At 44.9% G+C, this 22403-nt stretch overlaps 1 protein-coding gene across 1 annotated transcript; it reads right to left on the reverse strand.

The window, feature by feature from the left end:
- Positions 1–14880: 14880 nt before the first annotated feature.
- GCM1 (glial cells missing transcription factor 1) lies at positions 14881–22137 on the reverse strand. The gene is made up of 5 exons (XM_042017093.1): positions 21897–22137; positions 20256–20508; positions 19189–19301; positions 18151–18279; positions 14881–15658 (listed from the first exon to the last, which is right to left on the reverse strand). Exons 1-5 carry the CDS (start codon positions 21996–21998, stop codon positions 15053–15055), a joined length of 1203 nt encoding a protein of 400 aa, XP_041873027.1. The 5' UTR covers positions 21999–22137; the 3' UTR covers positions 14881–15052.
- Between the last annotated feature and the right edge of the window lie 266 nt (positions 22138–22403).

The following is a 22403-nucleotide window of genomic DNA, read 5'->3' on the forward strand; positions in this document are numbered from 1 at the left end:
CGTCACCATTTTTTTACGGTCCAATATGAGAAAAACATAAAAGCTTCTATGCATTTGTGAAAGTTTGGATTTCAGAAATTATTGTTACATATGCTACTTAGTATTACTAACACCTGTGGAGAAATCAAAAGGTTGCCATTTGATTGTTGCTCAGTCTGGATTCAAGCTTTGTCCTTTATGCTAAGACTAGCAGCTTGCTTATTAAAATGACTTGCATAATTGTTTGCTTAAAAGGAACAGTTAGTGCTTTGTCTTGCCTCTGGCCTGTCCAGAGTCTAGTTCCTGAGTCCTTAAAATAACTGTTAGAGCCAGAAGTCCTATATAATATCGACTGGAACAAAGGATTGGGAAGAGAGATAAGATTGTTTTATTGAATTGAACTTCTGAGGATATGAACAAGTGGCGTTCTCTCTTAGCTAAAACTCTTTCAGCTCTGGTAGGGTGGCCCATCTGGAAGGTGCACCATGCTGGTGTGTACCTGTCATTCAAGGCAGTAACAGACAGGTGTTAGCTGTGCAGTATAGGGCGACTTTATGGAACACATATTCAGAGTATGAATAGAAAAATATCATGGAGCATGACTGCTTCTGAAGACAACATTGCTGCATCTTTTGGGATTGGCATCCCTCCTTGGCAACTGCAAGTTTTTTGACATCTTTTGAAGATCCTTGTAGGACGTTTATTAATTTAGCCTCAGAATGCTCTATGAGAAACAGCTGGATATGATGCAGAGGTAAGGAAACTAAGACTATTAAACCCTGCCAAATTAAATAATTCTTTAATGTGAAAGGCCAAGATGAGTAGACTTTTTTTCCCACACATTTTATTTCTGAAGGAACGAATTTCCCCTTAAATACAAGCATCATGACCAACGTTTCCATACTAAATTTACACATTAAGTAAATGTGTAAATTCTAAGTAGTATGGAAGTAAATTCTACTTCCATGAGGGTAAGAGATTGCTGAAGTTGCTAAAAAAAAGTTCTACCTGGTTTAGTTTGTAAACTTTCTTTAAAAAAGGAGTTTGCCTGATTGATTTTTAGTTTTATTTTATTTCTGGGGTAGGGCCCTGCAGGTTGTTGCAGCTCAGTAGTAAACAAGAGCTTTGGGATGCAGCTTCCTGTGTTTTCTGGGGCAGTGCACACTGTTGCTGTTGTGCCACGAGGTGGCTTGCTACATTGTGAAGCTTTTCTTTGTACTTCATAAACTAAGTATATTTATTTTCCCCTACAACTTATTTAAAGTTTGAGCATATTCCAGGAAAAATGGAGGAAATGGACCAAGCAGTCGTTACACATTACATTTAGCCCAGCAAGCATTCATCTCCTGGGGTTTCTGCACTAGGAAGACATTCACAATAACACAACTGAATGGGAATAAACAGAAAGGCCAGTTCTTAGGAGGGATTTTAATTATCTGAATCACAGAATCATGGCTTCCAAATGGGATCTGAGGCAGCCAGTATGTAAAGGGAAAACATCCCTATATGATGAAGGATGATGCACTGAAGTGTGTTTAACCACTGCCACTTGGAGAGTGTATGTTCCCAAAGCAGGGGGTCATCATTGCAGTCCCTGCCCTGCTCTGAACATTTCTGTTCAGTCTGTTTGCTGGGGCGAGGTTGGTGGCCCCAGCCAGGACCAAGCAGACATGCTTTTGGGGTTTTTGGACATCCTGCCCCCCCGTATGTGCAAGTAATCTATTTGTTATAGAACAGCTTTAATAAGGCATAACAAATATCTCTCCCCCGAACCCCTGTAAAACTGGTTAATTTGGATGTGAATGGGGTGCCTCAGTGAGAGCAGAGAGGTGAACCCATGAGCTGCAGGTGTGTATCTCCACCAAAGTTTGATGTTGCATCACCTGCTGTCTTTGGGGAGAAAAAAGGAGCAATCTTTTCTCATATTTTTAAGAGGATGCTGTAGGGGTTTCTTATTGCAAGGAGAGTTCAGGTAGCTCCTTTCTATCTATGCTGATAAGAAATTTCGTTTAGTTCTAGTACTTCACACTTCAGAGTTTATTAACCTGGAACAGCCAATTAAGGTATTTTATAGGGGCATTAAGTTTTATTAGCTCTCAGTTGCATATTTCAAGGAAAAAAAACCTACAAAATATTGGTCCCTTTTCTCCTTTTTCCCTGAACCCATTTTCCGTTCCCTCCTAACTCAAACAGTGTTCACGCAAACAGCTGACTTTTGCTTTCAAGGCAACTTGAGGAGCAGGCACCTCAGGGTTGGGGAATAGGATTCAGTGGTTTAGTGTAGAGTAAAAGACACAAATCCCTTCATATAAAGGAAATTTGGTAAATGGGTATGAAAGTAATAATCAGTTACAACCAGTTTTCATTAAGAGTATATATAATCAGGAGCTTTAGGGGGTTCTTACTAGCTGATTTATCCCAATGGATGTGGCCTTCCCACGCCTTACCGATTTTTTGGTGGGGTGGAGGGGATACCCAAGGAAAAGATTGTTCCTGTTATACAACCTTCAAGAAAATCCTTGAGGTTCAGGGTACTTATCACAACTTCTGTACTTTGAATCGATGCAAAGGTCTTCAATTTGTTTTGGATAATTTGACATCTGCCTTAAATGACAAACATGAATATAGTGGGCTGGATCTGTTCTGCCTGTAAATTTAATCACAAAAATATTGAGAAAGAAAATACTGAGTACCCTGACACTTGCCTTGAGTACACATATTAGTAATTGACAGTGTCTAGACAGATGGTGATCTGGCAAGTACAGTCTGAGAAAAATAAACTTACAGATATTAAAGTCAGCCACATTTCCCAGTGGTAGTAGAGGGGGGAAACTGGGGGGGGCTAACACAGTTGCCAGCAATTTTGTTTGAAACCTGCTTCCTCTTAAAAAAGTGTGCCTTTTTAGTAATTTCACATGAAAATCCACCAAAGTCTGTAGAACCTGAAAAACTGCCACGAAAAGTAATCTGATGATAAGATAAATATTTGGGTGTGTGGAACACAATGAATCAAGTTTTTCTTCTTTCTTCTCAAAGGACTCTATTTTGAGTCTTTTATGAGACCATAGTCATACAGTGTATTGTCAGCATGTCATTACTGATTTTCACAGGAATTAAAAAAATAACAATGAGGTGCACTGTTGATCAACTGATGATCACTGAGCTTCAGCACAGCAGCACTCCTGATCATCTTGTCCTAAAATTGCAGTTCAGCTTCTTACCAGGCCTTGAAGATGGTTTGCTATACAAAAGTTGTAACCTAAACCAAGTTTAAACTCATGGCACCTGAACAGAGAAAAGGTTACCCCAGGTTTACAGTAAGCCTTGGTTAAGGTCTTCCAAAAGACCTAACAGAACGAGCCACTCTGCCCCCAGCTTTTAGCTTTGGATGGGGTTATTGTGACCCCAGTGCAGGACCCAGCACTTGGCCTTGTTGAGCCTCAGACAACTGGCCTTGGTCCATCAATTCAGCCCGTCCAGATACCTCCATAGAGTCTTTTATCCAGTTCTCTAACAAAATGAATGTTAAGCAGTCATCTTGTCAAGCCTGACAGATTCCACCAAAAGCTTTTGAACTTGCTGACCAGTTGCGAAATAAATTTGACAGATGGACCAAAGCTTCAGTTGCACCAAATTCTGATGATGAAAGTAGGCAATGGGGGGAAAGAGACACAGTTCTAGTATCTCCATGGAAAGAAAGCCTGCCATACAACATCTATTTTCAGGTTTTATTTATATCATCACAAATTATAGCACTTTAATACTGTTCCATTATTAGAACCCAAAGACCTCACAAGGGAGAGCTTGGCAGAGGAGGCCAAGCCCAACTTCACAATTTCTGCCATGTAAGACCAAGATTTTAATCAAGTAGGTAAAATTTTGAATGAGCTTTTAAAAATTAAATTAAACTTCAAGGATAAGTGTGGAAAACCATAAATCCACTCTGTGCCAGGAGTGAGGGAGGGATGACAGGAATGACAGGGAGGGAGGGAGGAGGCTGTCTGGAGTTCAGGACACCAGGTTTCCAGTATGCAGGAGTGATCAGGCTTGGAGAAGAGTAGCCATGTGTTGTTTGAGGGGGTGTGAGTGGCCAAGTAAAACCTACTGACAAGCTTAAAAGGATCTGCTTAGAAAAACTTAAAAGCTTCGTGCTGAATAATGAGGTTTTCTCCTCCTATTGGAATAGGGCTTTCAAGAGATCCTTTTTAATAATACTGAAGCAATCCCTTAGTGGGCACCTGGAAAGACCCTTCTGAGAAAGCACTGATTTTACAGGAAAGAGCAAATCAGACCTTTATCATGGGGTCAGGCAAGATCTGCTGTGTGGGGAGTCTGCAACCTCACCAAGCCGCTGAGGTCACCCCAGCCCGGCTGCTGCGTGCCATGCAGCAGCACTCTCCTGCTGCCAGGGCTCCTGCTGCTGGGACTCACTGCCATGCTGCAGGAAGGACACAGACCTGTTTGTGAGTGGTCTCCTTGTGCAAATCATGGTTATGAAGAATAGTTTAAGCTGGCTGAAGATGAACCTTTCTTCCTTACATTTGTCAGTACTGCTATCCATAAAGGCGTTAATGGTGAATGTTAACAGTGAATTTAACAAGTGAGTCAAACTCCTCTGGTCCCCAAGGAAGGGCTTCACAAGGCACTGGGAGGGGGCAGGGTTAAGCTGTAAATAATTCAGTGTATTTGAAGGAGCATTTTCTGGAAGTTCACAAGAGGAGGCTGGTACGTGACAAGTTTTAGTAGTATTGCAATGAAGTACTCAGTGAGTGCCTTGTCTAAGTGCTTCAGTTTAGTTAGAGCAAGTCAAGTAACACCAGAACCCCTGTTAAATCAGCTACACAACTATTATTAACTATTGAGCTATAAAATAATAAAACCCCAGAACATATCTTGCTTGAACCCTGCCCTCTGCCCATTGCCAGTGGTGTGTTGTGTGTTGAGCAAGAGGAAGAGAGGAGAGCAGGTTACCAGCCCCAGTAACCTGCTAAGTGATGCTCTTCGGGTGAGCTTTGTGTGTTTCACTGCTTTGATCTCTCACCCTCCATAATGCTGATGGCATGATGGTGCTCTGTGCAGGTAATCTTGCACCCTGCCATGAATCCCCCATCAGCAGAGAACTGCCATACTTGCTCTGCTGCCTGAGGCTTTCTGCTGGCTCACTGCCTTGGAGCACCAAGCGCTAATCCATCTGTGCAAAGAGGAACAGTTTTTGGTTTTCATTTCTCTAGGAGTGGCTCTTGGCAGGTAATTGGGGCTTCTGGAAGGTTTGGTCCTTCTTGGTGGGGTGATTAAGTGCATTGAATTGCAAGAAGGTCAGGGCAGGATTACAGTCTGAAGTTTTCTCCTGTGCATACAGAGACCAACATGTATCATTGACTTCAGTGGAGTAAACTGGCAAGACACCATCTATTTACTTATATTTTAACTCACTTTGGCTAAGGTCTGTTTGTTCATCTGTATTCACTCATCCCAAGACCAGACATTCATTCTTTTTTCTTCTGCTCACCCCCTGCCCCGAACTTTCCTCTGAGTGCAGGAGTCAGTGAGTCTCCAGTCACACCATGTCCTACCATCTCCAGCCTCTCAGACAGGGAATCCCACTCGTCTCTGTGGGGAATCAGGGAAGTCTAGAGGCAATGAACATGAACTAGCCCTTCTCTGCCCTGAAATGTACTGCTGCTTTTGCTGTCGCTTGGAGGGCCCTGCTTCCAGAGATCCTGCTCTGCCCACAGCCACTGCTGTCTGCACTGAAGATCATGGTTGTTACCTCCCATCCAAGCTGTGACTTGAGCAGAGGAAATTTGGATGTTTGGCAAACAGCTTTTCATGACAGCACATTAAGTTGGTCACAACAGTTCATGTGGCAGTCATTACGTTGCTGTAGGTACCAGAGTCCAGTATAAGGCTGTCACCATCTCACCTTGCCACCCGCAGGTGCCAGGGGAGAGGCTGCAGGCACAAGGTCAGCAGCATGTCCTTGTGCCTCCACTCCCCACCTGGTGTTTGGGGCAGGAGAAGGCCCCACGAACTGGTCTATGCTGTGTCCTGGTAGGGACATTCTGCTGCGGATGAAGGAGTGAGGGACCTGATCCTGCCACAGGCAATTATCACAGAATAATGAGGTTGGAAGAGACCTCCAAGATCATCGAGTCCAACCCATGTCCTAACATCTCAACTTAGCTATGGCACCAAATGCCATGTCTAGTCTTTTTTTAAACCCATCCAGGGATGGTGACTCTACCACCTCCCTGGGTAGACCATTCCAGTACTTTATTATTCTTTCTGTGAAAAACTTTTTCCTAATATCCAACCTATGCCTTCCTTGATGCAGCTTGAGACAGTGTCTTCTCGTTCTGTCGGTTGCTGCCTGGTGGAAGAGACCAACCCCTGCCTGCCTACAACCTCCTTTCAGGAAGCTGTAGAGAGTGATAAGGTCACCTCTAAGTCTCCTTTTCTCCAGGCTAAACAATCCCAGTTCCCTCAATTGTTCCTCATAGGGCTTGTGTTCCAAGCCCCTCACCAGCCTTGTTGCCCTCCTCTGGACACACTCAAGCATCTCAACGTCCTCCCTGAACTGAGGGGCCCAGAACTGGACACAGTACTCAAGATGTGGCCTCACCAGTGCCGAGCACAGGGGAAGAATGACCTCCCTGTTCCTGCTGGCCACACAGTTCCTAATGCAGGCCAGGATGCCTCTGGCCTTCTTGGCCACCAAGGCACACTGCTGGCTCATGTTCAGTCAGCTGTCGACCAGCACCCCCAGGGCCCTTTCCGCCCGGACACCGTCAACCAGGTCCCTTCCCTGTCCCCTGTCCCTGGCAATAGGAGGCATGGGAGTCTTCTGACTCCTGGTGGGCCTCCCTCAAGGATGTAAGGGTGGAGCTCCACCAGTATTTCCCTTTCACTATCCCTAATGCTCCTTAGTCTTTCAACTTCTCCCCTAAGCTCAGCCACTAGCGAAAGGAGGTTATTTACTTGTTCACATCTCAGGCAAGCTTCTTCTGCTTACGGCCCCAGGAACTACTAATAGGCTCAAACACTCTGCACAGGGAGGGGTCTGTACAGACACATCCTTTTTGGAAGGCTCGATTTGGTTACGCACACTTGTACTAACCACAGTTTTTGATCTCATGGAAACCATTTTTAACAAAGACAACAATCCGACCTTACTCGCCAAAAACCTGCAACTCTGCCTGCTTGCCCTGCCTGCACGAGCTGCCGTGCCACGCTCCTCTCTGCCCGCTGCCGCACTCCCTAGAGCCCCTCACACGCCGTGCTCGGACTCACCGGCAGAGGAAGCCCCACCTTTGAATTGCTCTCTCCTCTAGAAGCAAAAAGGAGCTGGATGCCCAGTTCCCATGTGGCTTTGACCTTTGCTTAACAGTTTGTCACTGTACCATGCCGTAAATCAAGTCCCTCCGGATGGGAGAGAATTTGCTGAAAGTCCTTGCAAGGAGTTTCAAAGATAAACCAAGCCTTTTCCTTGAGTTTCAATGCTTCCAGATAGCTGTTTATTAAGTCTTATCAGAGGAACAGAGCCATTCGTGTGACCCAGGTACAGCATAGAGCACAGAAAGCAGGAGCAAGGCCCCTCTATCAAGATTTACACAGCCTTTTAAAGATAATTTAACCAATGGTTACTAAAAATGTACATTATTTTCACTTTCCTACCAATTATTCAGTAACATGACTAGGAACTGCGGAATTCTCTATCCAATCATTCCAAAGTACTTTTACTGCAGAATATGGAGGAGTAGAAGAAGGAGAAGAAGGCTTAGAGAACAACAACAATCCTCCATTTTGATATTTTTTATCTATTTACTACAAAGAGAAGCCCAAAACCTCTAAATTTTTCACCCTGTGACAATCTTACTAGTAGTCTATCACCTAATTCACACCATTGTATTTTCAATTTCTTGTCTGGTCGTTGGTAATTTTTTCCAAGGTTTGAGGCTAAAACAGTGTTGTTCAGGGGGGTAAAACCCTTAAAAACAGGCAGAGAAATATTCTTGGCACTCTGGGTTCCTACAAGTTTCCACCAGGGACAGAAAGCACTGCGCAAAGAGGACACTTGTGCTGTGGTTTGTATTATTTATGACTGTCTGTCTTCAGAAGAAAAAATAGATTGGGCAACCCTTGGAAACGGAATACTTAAGCCACATCACTGATGATACAATTGCCAAATGAAGTGAAGTTTAAATCTTGACACAACTGATTTTGAGAAATGAAAACCACTTGCCTGAGACATGCCCTCCAAGACAGTTCTGCTTCCTCACCTACTAACTGGAAACAGCAGAAACGGGCTTAGAGTGAAAAGCTGGCCAAAGACCTTCCTGGCTTGCCCTGTCTCCTAAGAGACTATCTGCTGTACAGGAGATCATCTAACATTGCTCACAGAAATCAAATAATTCAACAAGGAGAGCAAACATGCTTGTGGCATTCACACTGCTGATGCTGCTGTCTTCAGGGCCACAAAGGCTGTGACCTGCTGCCCCAGGGTGTCTCTCATATGCCAGAGTTCAGATGGCTTTCCGGATATGCCACACTTCACATGGCTAATCCAAACAGAAACATCTGGAGACAGCAGCTCTCTGGTATGAGAAGAGTTATGACTGATCCTAAGTGTTACCAGAATCACAAAACAGCAGAGGTTTCAGTCCACCTCACTGTCCACTGAACAATCCCATACTTCATCAGCTTGTCTCTGAGGCTGTTTTAGAAGACTGTGTTGAAAACCAGGCTAATGTCAAGATAAAAAATATCCACTGCTTCCCCCTCATCCACCAAGCCAGTCCTCTCATTGTAGACTGCTCTGAGGTTGGTTAAGCACAGTTTCCCTTTGATAAATCCATGCTGACTCGCCTTAATCACTTTTTAGTCTTCCATGTGTTTGCAGTGTTATGAAGACGATTTTTTCCACTACCTTTGCACATTTCAAGGTGTAGCTGGGCAGTGTGTAGTTTCCCAAATCTTCCTTCTTGTTCTCCTTGAAGACAAAAGTTACATTGCTTTTTTCCAGTCTTCAGACTCTCCCAATCACCATGACTTTTCAAAGATTATTGAGAGTGACCTCACAATAACACCTGCCAGTCTCCTCTGTGCTCATGGGTGCATGCAGGGCCCATGGGCTTATGTATGTCAGGTTTGTTTAAGTGTTCCCTAACCTGTTTCCCTGCATTGACAGTGAGTCCTCCTTGCTTCAGGAAATGACCAATGTTGGGGAAGTTCACCTTGTGAAAGACAAAAACCCCTTAGTGCCTGGGGACTGCAGCAGCTTAGGGAGGAAGAGGCTTTACATGGCATGGAGACCCAGGAGAGGCAGAGGAGAATGGGAAAATGGTGCAGTTCATTTAAAAAGAAAAATTAAGGAAGTCTGCTGGTGTCAGACTAAAAATAGATGTAATCAGTAATCAAAGCAGAGCACGAATAGCATATTGAAATTTCACATCTAAACACCTGAAGCAGTTGAACCTGACTCGTGCAATCTCTGCTGGCTGACCCTGATTCAGTACAGTGCCTCTTCCTGTCCATATCCCTAATGACATCCACCACAGGAGCCACTTCTACATATTGCCTGCAATGAAGTAAAACACTGACTGCTTGACCATAATTATTAAAAAGCCCCAGATTACTACCCTGACAGAAAGCAGAGCAAAATTGCCAGGAGTACCAGACACACAGATTACTAAATATCCCAAAGACCAAAAGGAAAGAAAAGCTTTCTACAGTGAATCGAGGTGTATCCCCTAAAGCTTCCTCAGCTGGAGTCCTTTCCAACACCAGAAGTTTGACAACCTTCCTTCATTTAAAAATACAGAGAATGCATTTAGGACCATATTTTAGAAAATAGTTCATAGTCTTACCGATCTCCTCAGGGACAGGAGCTTTGTATAAGGGGTTGAAAAGGAAAATATCTATCTTTGCTCAGTCTGACCTGCAATTCTTTTCACATGCAAAGCAGAGGCCCTGGGGAGAGGAAGGCCGAATAAACACCGTGTATGTTCCCAGGGCTGGAGAGATGTGGGTCAAATCCCTGTTTTGCCTTCTCATTTCCCCTTTGGTGTGACCGATACTAAACCATTTCCCTTTCTCAAACTGGTATTCTCAGGATAAATACACTAATAAATGGAGGTGCCCAGTTGCTGTCTTGTACTATTTATGTATTCCTTATCATGATATGTCTATATTTCACCTTTAAATGCTGCATTAGTCAAAACCCCCCAAATATAAAAGCTGTGTTTCTGTAAGATACAGCCTGGCTAGTGTAGGATTCTGAGGAACATTTCTGTAGTTCTCTGATGGCCTTAAAAGAGCCCTTATATATAAAAGTACTTGCTTCAGAGCAAGCACAGAGGTTACTCCCAAAGAATTAGCCCTTAAATACTGAGGCCAGTGCTTTCAGAGGTAAGACTTTGGGAATGTAGTGTCGATCATCCATGCCACTTGTGTTAGCTTTGGCAGCAGCTACAGCCATCAGTAACAGCGATAAGCCAGAACAAACCATTTTGCCTGTGTAATCATCCACATCCTGACCTCCTCACCTCTCTGCTGGCTTCCTAATGCTTTGCTGCAGCTGTGCCTTGCAGAAAACCATTTCTGCAGAAGAGAACAAGGTTACAGGGTTACTTACGCGTGGATCCTCACAGATCAGTTGGTGTTTCTTCATGAAATAATCTGAATAACCCGAGCATTCATTGTATTTTCTTAAAAATGCAAAGGATAATGCACTCAGTGCTCTTTCACCTCTGATTCTCCCTCTCTACTCTGCTCTCGTGAGACTACACCTAGAGTGGAGTGCTACATCTCAGTCTGGGGCCCTGTGATGGTTTTGCTTGGCCTGGTTTTTGGTAGCAGGGGGCAGCCACAGAGGTGGCTCCTGTGAGGAAGCTGCTGGAAGCTTCCACCATGTCCAGCAGAGCCAATGGCTGATGGCTCTGAAGATGGACATGCTGCTGGCCAAAACTGGGCCAATGAGACAGGTTGGTAATGCCTCTGTGGTGACAGATTTAAGAAGAAAATTGAAACAAAGTCACAAGGTTTTGGATTCTAGTCAGAGAGGAGGAGGAGGTGAGAACAAGTGACGGAAACAACATGGGACACCAAGGTCAGTGAAGAAGGAGGGGCAGGTGGTGCTCCAGGCGCCAGAGCTGAGATTCCTCTGCAGGCTGTGGTGCAGACCATGGTGAAGCAGCTGTGCCCCTGCAGCCCGTGGGGATCCACGGGGGATGCAGAGATCCACCCGCAGCCCGTGGGGGAGGTGCTCACACTGGAGTGGGTGGATGCCACCAGAGGAGGCTGTGATCCAGTGGGAGACCCACTGGAGAGAGAGGGCCCTGCTTCCAGGCTGGAGCAGCCTGACCATGGAGGACTGCACCCCATGGAAGAGAGAGCCACGGTGCAGCAGTTTTGGGAGGACTGTGTGCCCATGGGGGGATTCACGTTGCAGCAGTTTTGGCAGGACTGCTGCTCGTGAGAGTGGACCCACATTGGAGAAGTTCACGAAGAACTGTCTTCTGTGGGAGGGACCCCACGGCCTCATTCCTCTCCCTGAGCAGCAGAAGGAAATCTCGGTGATGGACTGACCAAGCCCCCATGCCCTGTCTCCCTGTGCTGTCGGGGGGAAGGAGGGAGGGGGTGGGGGGAAAAAGGTGTTCTAAGGGCTTATTTTACTTCTCATTATCCTCCTCTGATTCTGTTAGTAATAAATTCACTTTGCAACTTAAGTTGAGCCTGTTTTGCCCTTGAAGTGTTTTCTCCCGATCCTTATCTCAACTCATGAACCCTTCATTAATTTTTTTGTTAATTTTTTCTTCCTCTCCTCTGCTCAGCTGAGGCAGGGGAGGGTGAGTGAATGGCTTTCGTGGGTGCCTGGCATTGGGCCAGTGTCAAACCATGGCAGGCCCCCAGCACAAGAAAGATGGACCTGTTGGAACGAGTCCAGAGGAGGCCACTAAGTTGATCACAGGGCTGGAACCCCTCTTCTATGAAGATAGGCTGAGAGAGTTGGGTCTGCTCACCCTGGAGGAGAGGAAGCTCTGGGATGACTTTAGAGCACCTTCCAGTACCTAGAGGGGGCCTGGATGGGGCTCTAAGTAATCTGCTCTAGTGGAAGGTGTCCCAGCCCATAGCAGTGCTGTTTGGAGCAAAATGGTCTTTAAGATCCTTTCCAACACACACCATTCTATGTATGATTCTGCTATTCTTATCAGTGCCCGGTTGGGTTAAAAGAGGCTTAAAGCAGTGATACATATGTTTCTTTTCATGTATCCCAAACACATTGAAAAATTAATTTTTTTGAAGATCAGAGATGAGATTGGTGTCTTTGTATTTCAAGCCAAACAGATAACTTTGGTGCTATATTGACCCACCATGCTGAGTGTACCTAAAGCGGAGGGGGTTGCTACCAGCACAGAAGTTGCTACAAGAGATTGGAAAGGTCAAAATGACCCTGGCAGGTTATAAATCTGGAAAGCCTTTCTGTGTTTAACCTTAGAAAAATCATAAAAGTTTCATTTCCTCCTTTTTAAAAATGAATAACCTGCCCTCCTTGAGCCTGGAATGTGTTTCTCTCAGAAATGTGCTGGGTGTGATGAACGCTGCGTGAACAGGGGCTGGGGGTCCCCCCAAACTGTGGCACAGTCCTGCTTGCACAGGATTACAAGCCTGGAAGCTGCAAGAAGGCAGCTCCTCTATGGCTCTTCTATGTCAGGGAGCTACTGAGGAGAGCTGAGATCACAGGAATAGGTTTCATTTTGTAAACCTTTTGATTCAGACTCAAAGGCAAACCAACAAAAAGGTTCTTCCTTCTCAGGCAGGGAGAAATGTTGGTAGTAATTATCTTTTAGGGAGGTTTGGTTGTAATAGTCCTTTAGGAAGCCTGTGAAACTTAGTAACTGGATGCTACCCATCTTAAAAGACTTGAAGAAATGATTGATTTGCAGGAAAGAAAATCAGATGAGTGAAAAAATGCAAACAGTTGGGATTGGAACGGAGAAGCCATGGAACAGGATTAGTTATTAAATTCCCTTTGCTGGAAGTTTCTAAAAGCAGAGGAAGTGGTTGGGGAGTGTAAAGGGAACTGATAGAACTTTGGTGTGGGAACAATTACCAAGGAGCTTCCCATCTGTATGGCACAGTTGCTGAGAGGTGATGCTGGCAGCATTGCAGTGGAGAGGCAAGGAATCCAGAGGAGAGACAAGGTGAGACAGAGCCAGATGGCAGTGGCAGGGGTCATGCCCTGCTCGGTCCCTCACTGGTGTGGCCGGTTTGGCAGTTGCAGAGGAATCCCAGCTATGGGACACCAGCCCTGGGGGCCCTGCCTGTCCCTAATCCTGCAGATCACCTCCTGAAGCACAAGTGTTCATGGCTCCTATTAATTTCTCTTTTTCTGTCTTAGAGGTAGAGGTTTTTACAAATGTTGATCAAAGTTTCCTTCTTTGAGGTAATGATCTGAAAAATCATCATAAAGCATGCCGAGCTTGGAATTAGTGTGGGAGAAACTCACTGACTAAAAAAAAGTTTGGAGAGTTGACTTTCATGTACAATAGTACACTGTTATTTTGTGATCTACATTTAGATTTTTTTCCACTTAAATCATTATGCACCCCATTTCACAAATTCCAGTAAACATTTTGAAACGCTCTATAAATACAATTCATTCTTGTCTTGTAAATGTCTCTGAACTACACCCTTCACCAGGAGAGTGGTTTCCCTAGCAACTAATCTATTCCAAAATCTTAAAAAAAGAAAAGAGAGAATCTAAAAGGGTAAAAAATAGCACCAAAAAAAAAAAGCACGGTAAGACTGAACCTATTTGATGAACACAAGATACATCCCATTCTGAGGTACTGTGAAGTTTTTATTGCCACTTGTTTTTTAATGCTGTCTTCCCAGACTCATCCCACTGAAAGGTTTATTTCTCCTCATATCTCTGGGCCATGACTTGCTCCCCAGGCAAGGCAGGGCATGGTTACAGCTGGGCAGCCGCTGGAGCTGAGGCTCTCTACCTTTGGTGGTTAAAGGAACCAGCCCTTTCATGTGGCTCCATACATGACATCGCTCAGCTCTTCCCTGCAGCAGGGGTATGTGTCAGTGTCTGCCTCTGCAGGGGAGGTTGGTGGCCCCTGAAACCCAGTCCAGAGAGCAGCAGAGGCCAGTCATGCAGGAAAGTCATGCAGATTTCAGTTATGGGAAAAGGTAAAGGAGTCTTTGCCAAAGGTGCCTGAGCCACTAAGTTCAGGCGAGAAAATTCCTATTTGGCAGCCTAGTTTTTTAAACAAATGTAGAGAACTGATGGGTTCTGCTGAAATACAGCTTATGGTAGTGGTCAGCAAAAGGGGTGATGTGTGGAATGGATGCTGAAGTTTTGTTTACAGTCTGCAATGAAAGAAATGAAAAGCGGCTGGAAAAAGCAGCAAGGCACCTTGAATATATACATGTATGAAACTGGGCCCAGCCCTGCAGACAAGGACTTAGGCAGTTGGTGTATTGGACACAATCTGGCAGTGTGCATATGCAGCTCAGAAGGCCAACTGTATCCTGGGCTGCATCAAAAGAAATGTGGCCACAGGTGGAGGAGGAGGATTCTTCCCATCTACTCCATTCTCATGAGATCCCATGCGAAGTGCTGCATCCAGCTCTATACAACACATGTGCAAGGCTGGTGCAGTGGAGGGACTTAGGTCTGAAGAGGGACTGACTGAAGAAGCTGGAAGAGTGCAGAAGGTTGCGCATAAGAGTTGTGGTCCTTGAGGTCATCCATCTACACCTTCCACAGTCCCACAGGCTTGAACAAGCTGTGTATCAAGGAGGGTTGAAATGCTACTAAACCAGAATGGCAGCGAGGCAATCTGCAAGAGGAGCTGATACCTTTTATTAGTTCCATGAAACAGTGGGGGGGAATATGACTGTTAAATAAAAAGGAACAAAGACAAGCCCCCCCCTTCCTGGGGCCTGCAAGAGGAGCTAAAACTAGACCTGTTGTGGTAGAACATTCACGTCTCTGTTGCCACAGGGATGGAGAATTGGACCCATTGCCAGAGGAAGGGCCAGCGGGGGTGTTTAAACCCAGTCACCATAGTGGGTACAGGTTAAAAAACATGTCGTTGTTGCAGTAGTTGAGACACACCTGGTGGCCTCCCCCTCCTCTGTCTCCTTCGCTTCCCCCTGGAGGCACCGAGAGCTGTCGGTGGGGTTGGGCCTCGCTCGCCACGGGGCAGGGGCTGCCCTGAGGCGCAGGGTAGGGGGGCAGAGAGAGGCAGCTGGCACTGTAGGTCAGCAGGGATTTTTCCCCACAGGATCCATCTCCTAAAGGGCCCATGTTAGACCTGAAGGGGTTGTGGCCACCCTTTGTTATGGGCAGGATGTGCTGGGTGCTGAGGTGGGCACACTGCTGGGGGGAAGGGGCTGTGCAGGGCACAGCAGGGACACTGCACAGCCTCTCGGCTCTGGGGGTCCTCCCGAGGGACAGGCTTCGGCTCCAGGTTGGTGCCTCTCCGGAGGCCCCATCCTCCCTGGCTGTCCTTGGGTATGGCAGATGCCCAGAGCAGCTGCTCAGTGTTGGCTCCTGGAAGCTTTTGCTTAAATGTCCCGTGAAATTAGCAGGTGATGTGTGAGCATCCAGCTTGGAAAGAACCAAAGGCAAAGCTTCCTGTGTCGGCACTGCACCTGTCAGAGACTTGGGAAAGCAAGGCATGGGTTAGTAAAACAAGGTGTGGTGTAGCACCTCTTCTCTGTGAGATGCTTACAAAGGCACTCAACTAATGTGATGGTTGGACTTGATGATCTTAGACGCCTCTTCCAACCTTGACCATTCTGTGGTTCTAGGAACACAGGTAACAAAGCAGATGGCATAGCAGAACCTCCCCCACCATAGAGGGGGTGCCCATGGGCTGTAGGGGCAAACTAAACAAGGCTCCCAGCTCACAGCTCTGCATTTGTTTCACCAGTTTTTGCCCAAAGCCTGTTTTACACTGAAAGAGTTGTTTAGACCTTGTGTTGACAGCCCTTGGGATCCACTGCCAGCATATACTGAAGAAGGACCTAAAAATGAAATTATGCTAATACATTAGACACCACAGAATTAATTTTTTTTCTATGGAGTTTGGAAAAGCTAAGTATGATTTTTTAAACTGATTGTTTTGAAGTGATCTTTTCACCACAATAATATTCTGCTTCAGCTTTTCTAGAGTCTATTTCTAACTAATAAATTTTCCTTTCTTTACATTTTTTTACCCCAGACACAGAAATTTCATTCAGAGAGGGATCAGCACACAAGAATTATTCTTCTGGGTCTTTTGTTCTGGATATTTCACAACTTCTTTAATTGCCTCAATTATTGGATTATAATTATGGAAACGTGAATTCCTTTCAGAACACTCATTTCTGATGAGCACCTGCAGGTCTCTCTTCTTTATAATTCTGTGTTTTCATCCATTTAATTATAGTGATTTTGCAGACTGCTGGAGCAGCAAACCTCCTTTCAGCTGTTCTCCACTCACTATGAGAAAAAATTCCAGCAGTCTGGTGTAGGACCCAGCCCATCTTCAGCTACAGTCCTGATGATGCTATAGAGAGAACATCCTATATATCACTTGCTCTATTTTGGGCTCATACCTTTTTCTAAAGTTCTCCTCCCTCATCTCTTATGAGCACATTAAAACTGAATCTTTTCAGAATATATTTTTGCAGATTCAGCGACACAGGTTCTGTGTGACAAACCAGACTCCTGAGTTAGTTCTATCATAGCTAGTTTTGGCAAAACGCAAATATGATGTGTAATTCCCAAGGAAAACCTGCTGGAGAGCCATGAACTGGAAAGCCAGCTGTGGGTAAATGGTCTGACTGTACAGAGTCAGAACAGCCAAATTGCAGGCTATTAGACATTTGTGACATCTTTAGTCTGTTTCTACTCCCACACAATTGAAAGTGAAAGCCTCAGGAAGATGTTTTAGGAAGGGAAAGATGAAGGCATGTCTACAGGGGACTTGACCTAAGCAAGCAGGCTGACCAGTAGGCTGAGTTATACAAGAAACAAAGAAGCCAGTGGCTCAGTAATATTTCCTAGGTGAAAACTATTTCAGTGTTCATGGAGACAGAACTAAATGAGTTATAGGAAAAGCATTGTTGCTATATTTGTTAGACATTTAGACAGCTCAGCTGTTTTTTCTTATGCTTTTATTCCCATGCACTTGTGTCAAGATGTTCTGGGTTTTAGTGTCCTCCTGAGTATTTCCAGTAGAAATAGCTGCAGCTTCTAAATTCACATTCTATTCAAATGGCTTTAACTTCCTGCGCACTTTCTATCTATTTTTTGGGTTCCCAGACCCTCTTGCTTCTCCATGTCATCCATTTAAGAAATCTGTCCCCACCCAGACCAATTATCCATTCTGTCTGTGGCTGAAGGGGTGTGGATTACTGTCCCTAACACCAGGATGGGGGAATGCACCATATCAAAAGTCAAACTGCATGTGAATACTGGTGATGACAATTGAGTGTAACACAGCCTTTGCCAGTAAGGCCACTGGAGGCAGCCTCACCACTCAGCCTGATTTCCCCCATCAGGCATGCAGCAGTCCCAGGGATCTCTGGAGATGCTTTCACAAGTGTTTCCACACCCATCAGAGTGGATGTTTTAACATCAATGCTTCAAAAAGTCATTCAGAGCACTCTTCTGCCTTCAAAGCCCTGCTGGACACCCAGGGAGCAAAGAGGGCAAACCAGGTATAGGTGATGCACCTTCCCCTTCTTAACCGTGGCAAAACTGAAGGTGAACAAACAGGGGCGGAGGATGCCTTCGTTTTTCTCGGTGGTGCCAAGAAATAGGAACAAGAGGCAATGGGCAGAAACTGATGCACAGGAAGTTCCACGTGCATGGTGATGAAACTTAGCCTGCCCTGCAGCCCTGCTTTGTTTACCAGCGTAGGTGTAATCTCCTGCTGCCACCAGGCACAAATTTGCTCTGGAGAGGGGGTGTTGGCAGTGGATGACAGTGCTAAGGAGAGCAGGATGCTCAGGACAGCCCTGGTCCTTCTTGTACTGATCATGAGCATACAGAACGTGGAGATGTAAAGCCTGCTCCCATCCAGACCCAAAGCCCAGATAGCCTCCACCATGCCTTGAACCACATATTGTTTGACCAAAATTTCATTGACCAATAGCAAGGGTTACCTCAATCTCCTGGATTCTTTTTAATCTTAGAGAAGATGGAGAGAAAGCTGTCTTTGCTTTTTGGATTGATCTTCTTGCTTCTGCTTCTAGTTTTGTTTCTGGACGTGGGTGGTCATGAGCTCCTTTGGACTTCAGAAAGAATTATGATGTGTTAAAGGTAGAGGAAACCTTGTTAATAATCTTAAGGGAGCAGAATTTATAGCACAGGCCAAACCCACACATTATGGCCTAATTTAATGCTTTGTATTTAACAGGATTTAGTTACTGTGAACTCAAATAATGAACATATCCCAGATGAAGTGGGATGGGGTAGGAACTCTCTGAAATCATAAAATCAGGGCCCCACATTTATTTGGAGAAGATGGTCCCCACAACAGAGCCCCAGCTGAAGCTATGAGGTCTTCTGCAGTTTGGCTACAGTGCAGTCACTTTCATTCTTCTCACGGTTTAGACATGTTTATCAGAACATTAATTTCCATTAGCTTCCACAGAGAATTAATTTTATTTAGCCTGCACGTAAGAAAAGACTGGAAAGCAGGAAAGTGGTTATGTTACTAAACTAGGACTACAGCTTCCAGAAATAGTGCCCATTATTTAAACACTTGCATACACTGTGTTCCAGATATAAGTTACATATAATACACAGATGGCATTTTCCATAGACAGCCGCTATGGAGGAGAGGACATAACATGGTATTTCTGAGGATTTGTTGGTTCCTATGTACCTGAGGCAAAATGCTTCAAAATCAACAGGTTTTCACAGAAGCCTAAATAAAAAATATACTATGCTGTAAAATCACAGTAGCATAGGCTAACTGAGGCTGGAAGGGCCTTCTAGCTCAACCTCCTTCTCAGGAAAGACTAACTTCAGAGTTAGATCAGGTTGCTAGGACCTTGTGAAAATTGTTCTCCTTACAGTCATTTGACCTTGCCATATTCAATAACCCCTATTTGTTGGAAGAAAAAATTTGCTGAATAAAACTTAAAATATCAGTCTTTAAGATTAACTTGCATAACGTTAGGTAATTTTATACCAACCTGGAAAAATATGAACTGGCCTTCATGCCTCCAGAAGTTGGTAACTGGGTAACCACCATGGCCTCGGCAGGAAAGGAGTCGCAGAGGTCCATTGCAGTTTGGACAGCATGTCCCTGGAGCAAAGATAGAGGGAAACATTTTCTGAGCAGCACTGATTAGATGAATCCCATGTGATACAATGGTTCATTGGTGGCAGATTGCCACTTCTTGTTTGGTGCTCAGAAATCACACTGAGAGAAACTTCATGCAGAAAACTTCCAAACATAAGCAAATTCAACACAAACAAACTAATCATTGCCTTTATTCTGTCCATTATTAAATTTAACTTTAAAAATTTATTTCTATTACAATGTTATTACAATTTTATCATTTATTATCATGGTCAGTTTTAGATTTTCTCTTGTCAGTGTTTGGAATGTCATATGTATACTTGTCTTGGCTTTTCTAGAGAACATTGTTCTGCCCTCAGTGAGTGCTTGAGTAATACCTTTCTTTAGCCAGAATGTACATCAGATCCAGAAATCAGTATGTGCTAGCTCTACTGAGCAATCACAATTGTTTGGAATGGTCTTGTTAAAAGTGTGCCTGCAGCTCATGTTCTCTATTTGCATTGTCTTGCTCCAGTGACGTGACTATGAGGCAGATTTCCAGTCATCACAGTTTATGAGCAACTTCTTTCCTGCAAGATTTGCCTCCTGAGTTACTCTTGGGCCAGTGCAATATGAACACTCAGGTAGGCAGAAACAGCAGGGCAGGAAGCTGCCTGCACTGCACAGCTTTCTCAGTACCCTCACTCATGGGCCTGAGAAGGCTGGGAACCCATCCCTAACCAGCAGAAACAGAGATGAAAAAATGATTAGGAAAAAAAAAGAAAATAAGCAAGCAGATGGCTGCATCCCAACAGTAAGAAGTGTAAAATGCACTGTTCCAAATCAAGAGTTGCTTTGGAATATAAGGAATGGCAGAAGGAAGGCTGGATAATCCAAAGGGTATCCTATACTTTGATTTCTGCTCTGTTGTGTTCACTTATGAACTGCCATATGATGAACTGCCATGTTCGTACTCACGCTGTTGTTTTTGCCTGGCTTTATCACAAATGGCTGGTCTTAGGTAGATCTTCCTCCCGTCCAAGGTCGAGCAGTCGTTACCACAAACCACCACCCCAAGGCAGGACTTTTTTAAGATGCGAGAGTTGTGGTTGTTGGTGTTTCTCATTGCCCAGCTGCTGTGGTGCCTCTGAGCATTTTTATCCTCTGAGCTATAGATATGTTTTACATAGGAATCTGGCCATTCTTGAAACCAGTCTGTCTGGCTTACATGCTGTGGAAAGAAGAAAGCAAGCCACATTTTAGGCTGGGGAAGAGAAGAGCTTGTCCAGGAGCTGAACAGAGCTGGACCTCTGCTGGGTGTCCTCTAGCCTAGGTGACTCCAGGTGATGCTGGTTGTCAGGAGGGAGCAGTGGCGATAAGGCAGGGAAAACCCAGATCTCTGTGGCTCCCCATGAGCACCAGAGCATCAGGAAGGCCTGGCCAGGAGCTTGTTCTCACTCACCCAACCAACCAAACAAAAAGAATAAAAACAACCAAAAAAATCCCCCTAACAAGCACTAAACCTCAAGGACAGCACAGTAAGGAGCAATAAAAATAAAACTTGGAAAAAAACCCCAAAGGCCCAAGCACACATCACATCAGTACATCAGCGTACATCAGTGGGTACAGTCAATACAGTAAAATGTAGTAAGCTGTAAAGCATCTACCACACCCTACGATGGTTTTGAGAGAAAAGTTCTTGTAAGGCATACAAAAGCTCGGTAGAAATTTCCTTTAAATTGCTAATCCCAGGACGGAGAGGCACGACAGCACACCAACCAAGAAGAGAAAAACTCCCACACCCCCCTGGTAGCCACTGGATAGTGTAGGGAAGGGTGTCAATGAAGCCTCCAAAATGAAATGCAGGTGAAGGGGACCTTGGGGTGAAGGGCAGGGAAGGGGACATCCCAGAACATAGAGGCTTTGGGCAAACAGCACTGTCATAGTAGGAAGAGGCTGGGATCCAGTAAGAAGGCAGGGTTGGGAGGTGAAAGGCAGAGCTGCATACTGAAGGACTGCAGCAGGAGGAATCTGGCAGAACTATGCAGAGCTGAGGGACAGGGAGGTGACATTGGTGTGCAGGGTGTGTGGGCTTTCAGTGAACAGCATGGTTGAAACTTCTAGCTAAGAGAACTAGAAAAGGACAGAGGGAGGGGAAGATCACTGTTGTGCCTCTCAGCAAATCTGCAAACATGAAGTGAGGTTTCCCTAGGTGCTCGTGAAAAGACTTACCTCCATGTGGGAAGACAGCCCTGGAGCTGGAGCCCAATCTGCAGCAAGACTGAGCACCCACAGTTGCAAGGCAGTTGTGGATGCTGTGCTCCCCTCTCATAAAGCACTACCCAGGGCAAAAAGCAATTCCTGGACAGCTCTAATTAAGTGCCCACAGCAGGAGGCACCTTTTTTCCCTCTGCTTTGTCTGGACTTAATCCACCAGGGAAAACAATGCTTCTGAAATGTCAATATTTTCTCAATATTTTCTAGCAAAACACTCCCCCATAACTTGAGGTGACAAAGAGAACAACAGCAAGGAGGCACAGATGACTGAGAAAGCATTTAAGATCAGTGGTGGAGATGACTGGTCAGAACTAAAAGAATTTCTAAGATCCAGATACATACCTGGGGAAGCTTGATGTCATTGATATCCCAACTCGTCATTTCTCCATGTCGGGAAGCAGAGTCCTCCTGCTCCATAACAGAATCATCTGCACCTTTCAGCATTTTTGAATTCCTTCCCAAAGTTAGCAAGAAAGTCGCTCCTGGCTGCTTTTGAAGTTGCCTGGCTGTCAGCAGTCTCAAGCAGTTTACAACCAGGAAGCTGTTTCCTGAAGCTAAATGATAGAGAGGCTGCTTATTAAAGATAAAAATCAGTGTTCTTCTGCCAGAAAAACTTGTTCCATTAAAAGTTTTGCAAGCCAGCAAGGCAGTGGAAAATATAGCTTAGAGATAGCCTGTGATGTTAGAGACATCTCTAACAGAAAGCAAATCGTGCTTGTGGCATCTGATTTGCTTTGCTCAATCTCGTCTCATACCAAGTTTATAGCCATGTAACTCTGCTCACAGGCTCTTTGTACATCTCTTGCAACTCTGGCTCTATATTCCTAGAGCCAAACTGATTGAACAGCT

This window comes from Corvus kubaryi, unplaced genomic scaffold (genome assembly GCF_017639235.1).
Source record: "Corvus kubaryi isolate FWS band 111438036 unplaced genomic scaffold, C.kubaryi_AGA036_p1.0 split3-73, whole genome shotgun sequence".
NCBI classification, from domain to species: Eukaryota; Metazoa; Chordata; class Aves; order Passeriformes; family Corvidae; genus Corvus; species Corvus kubaryi.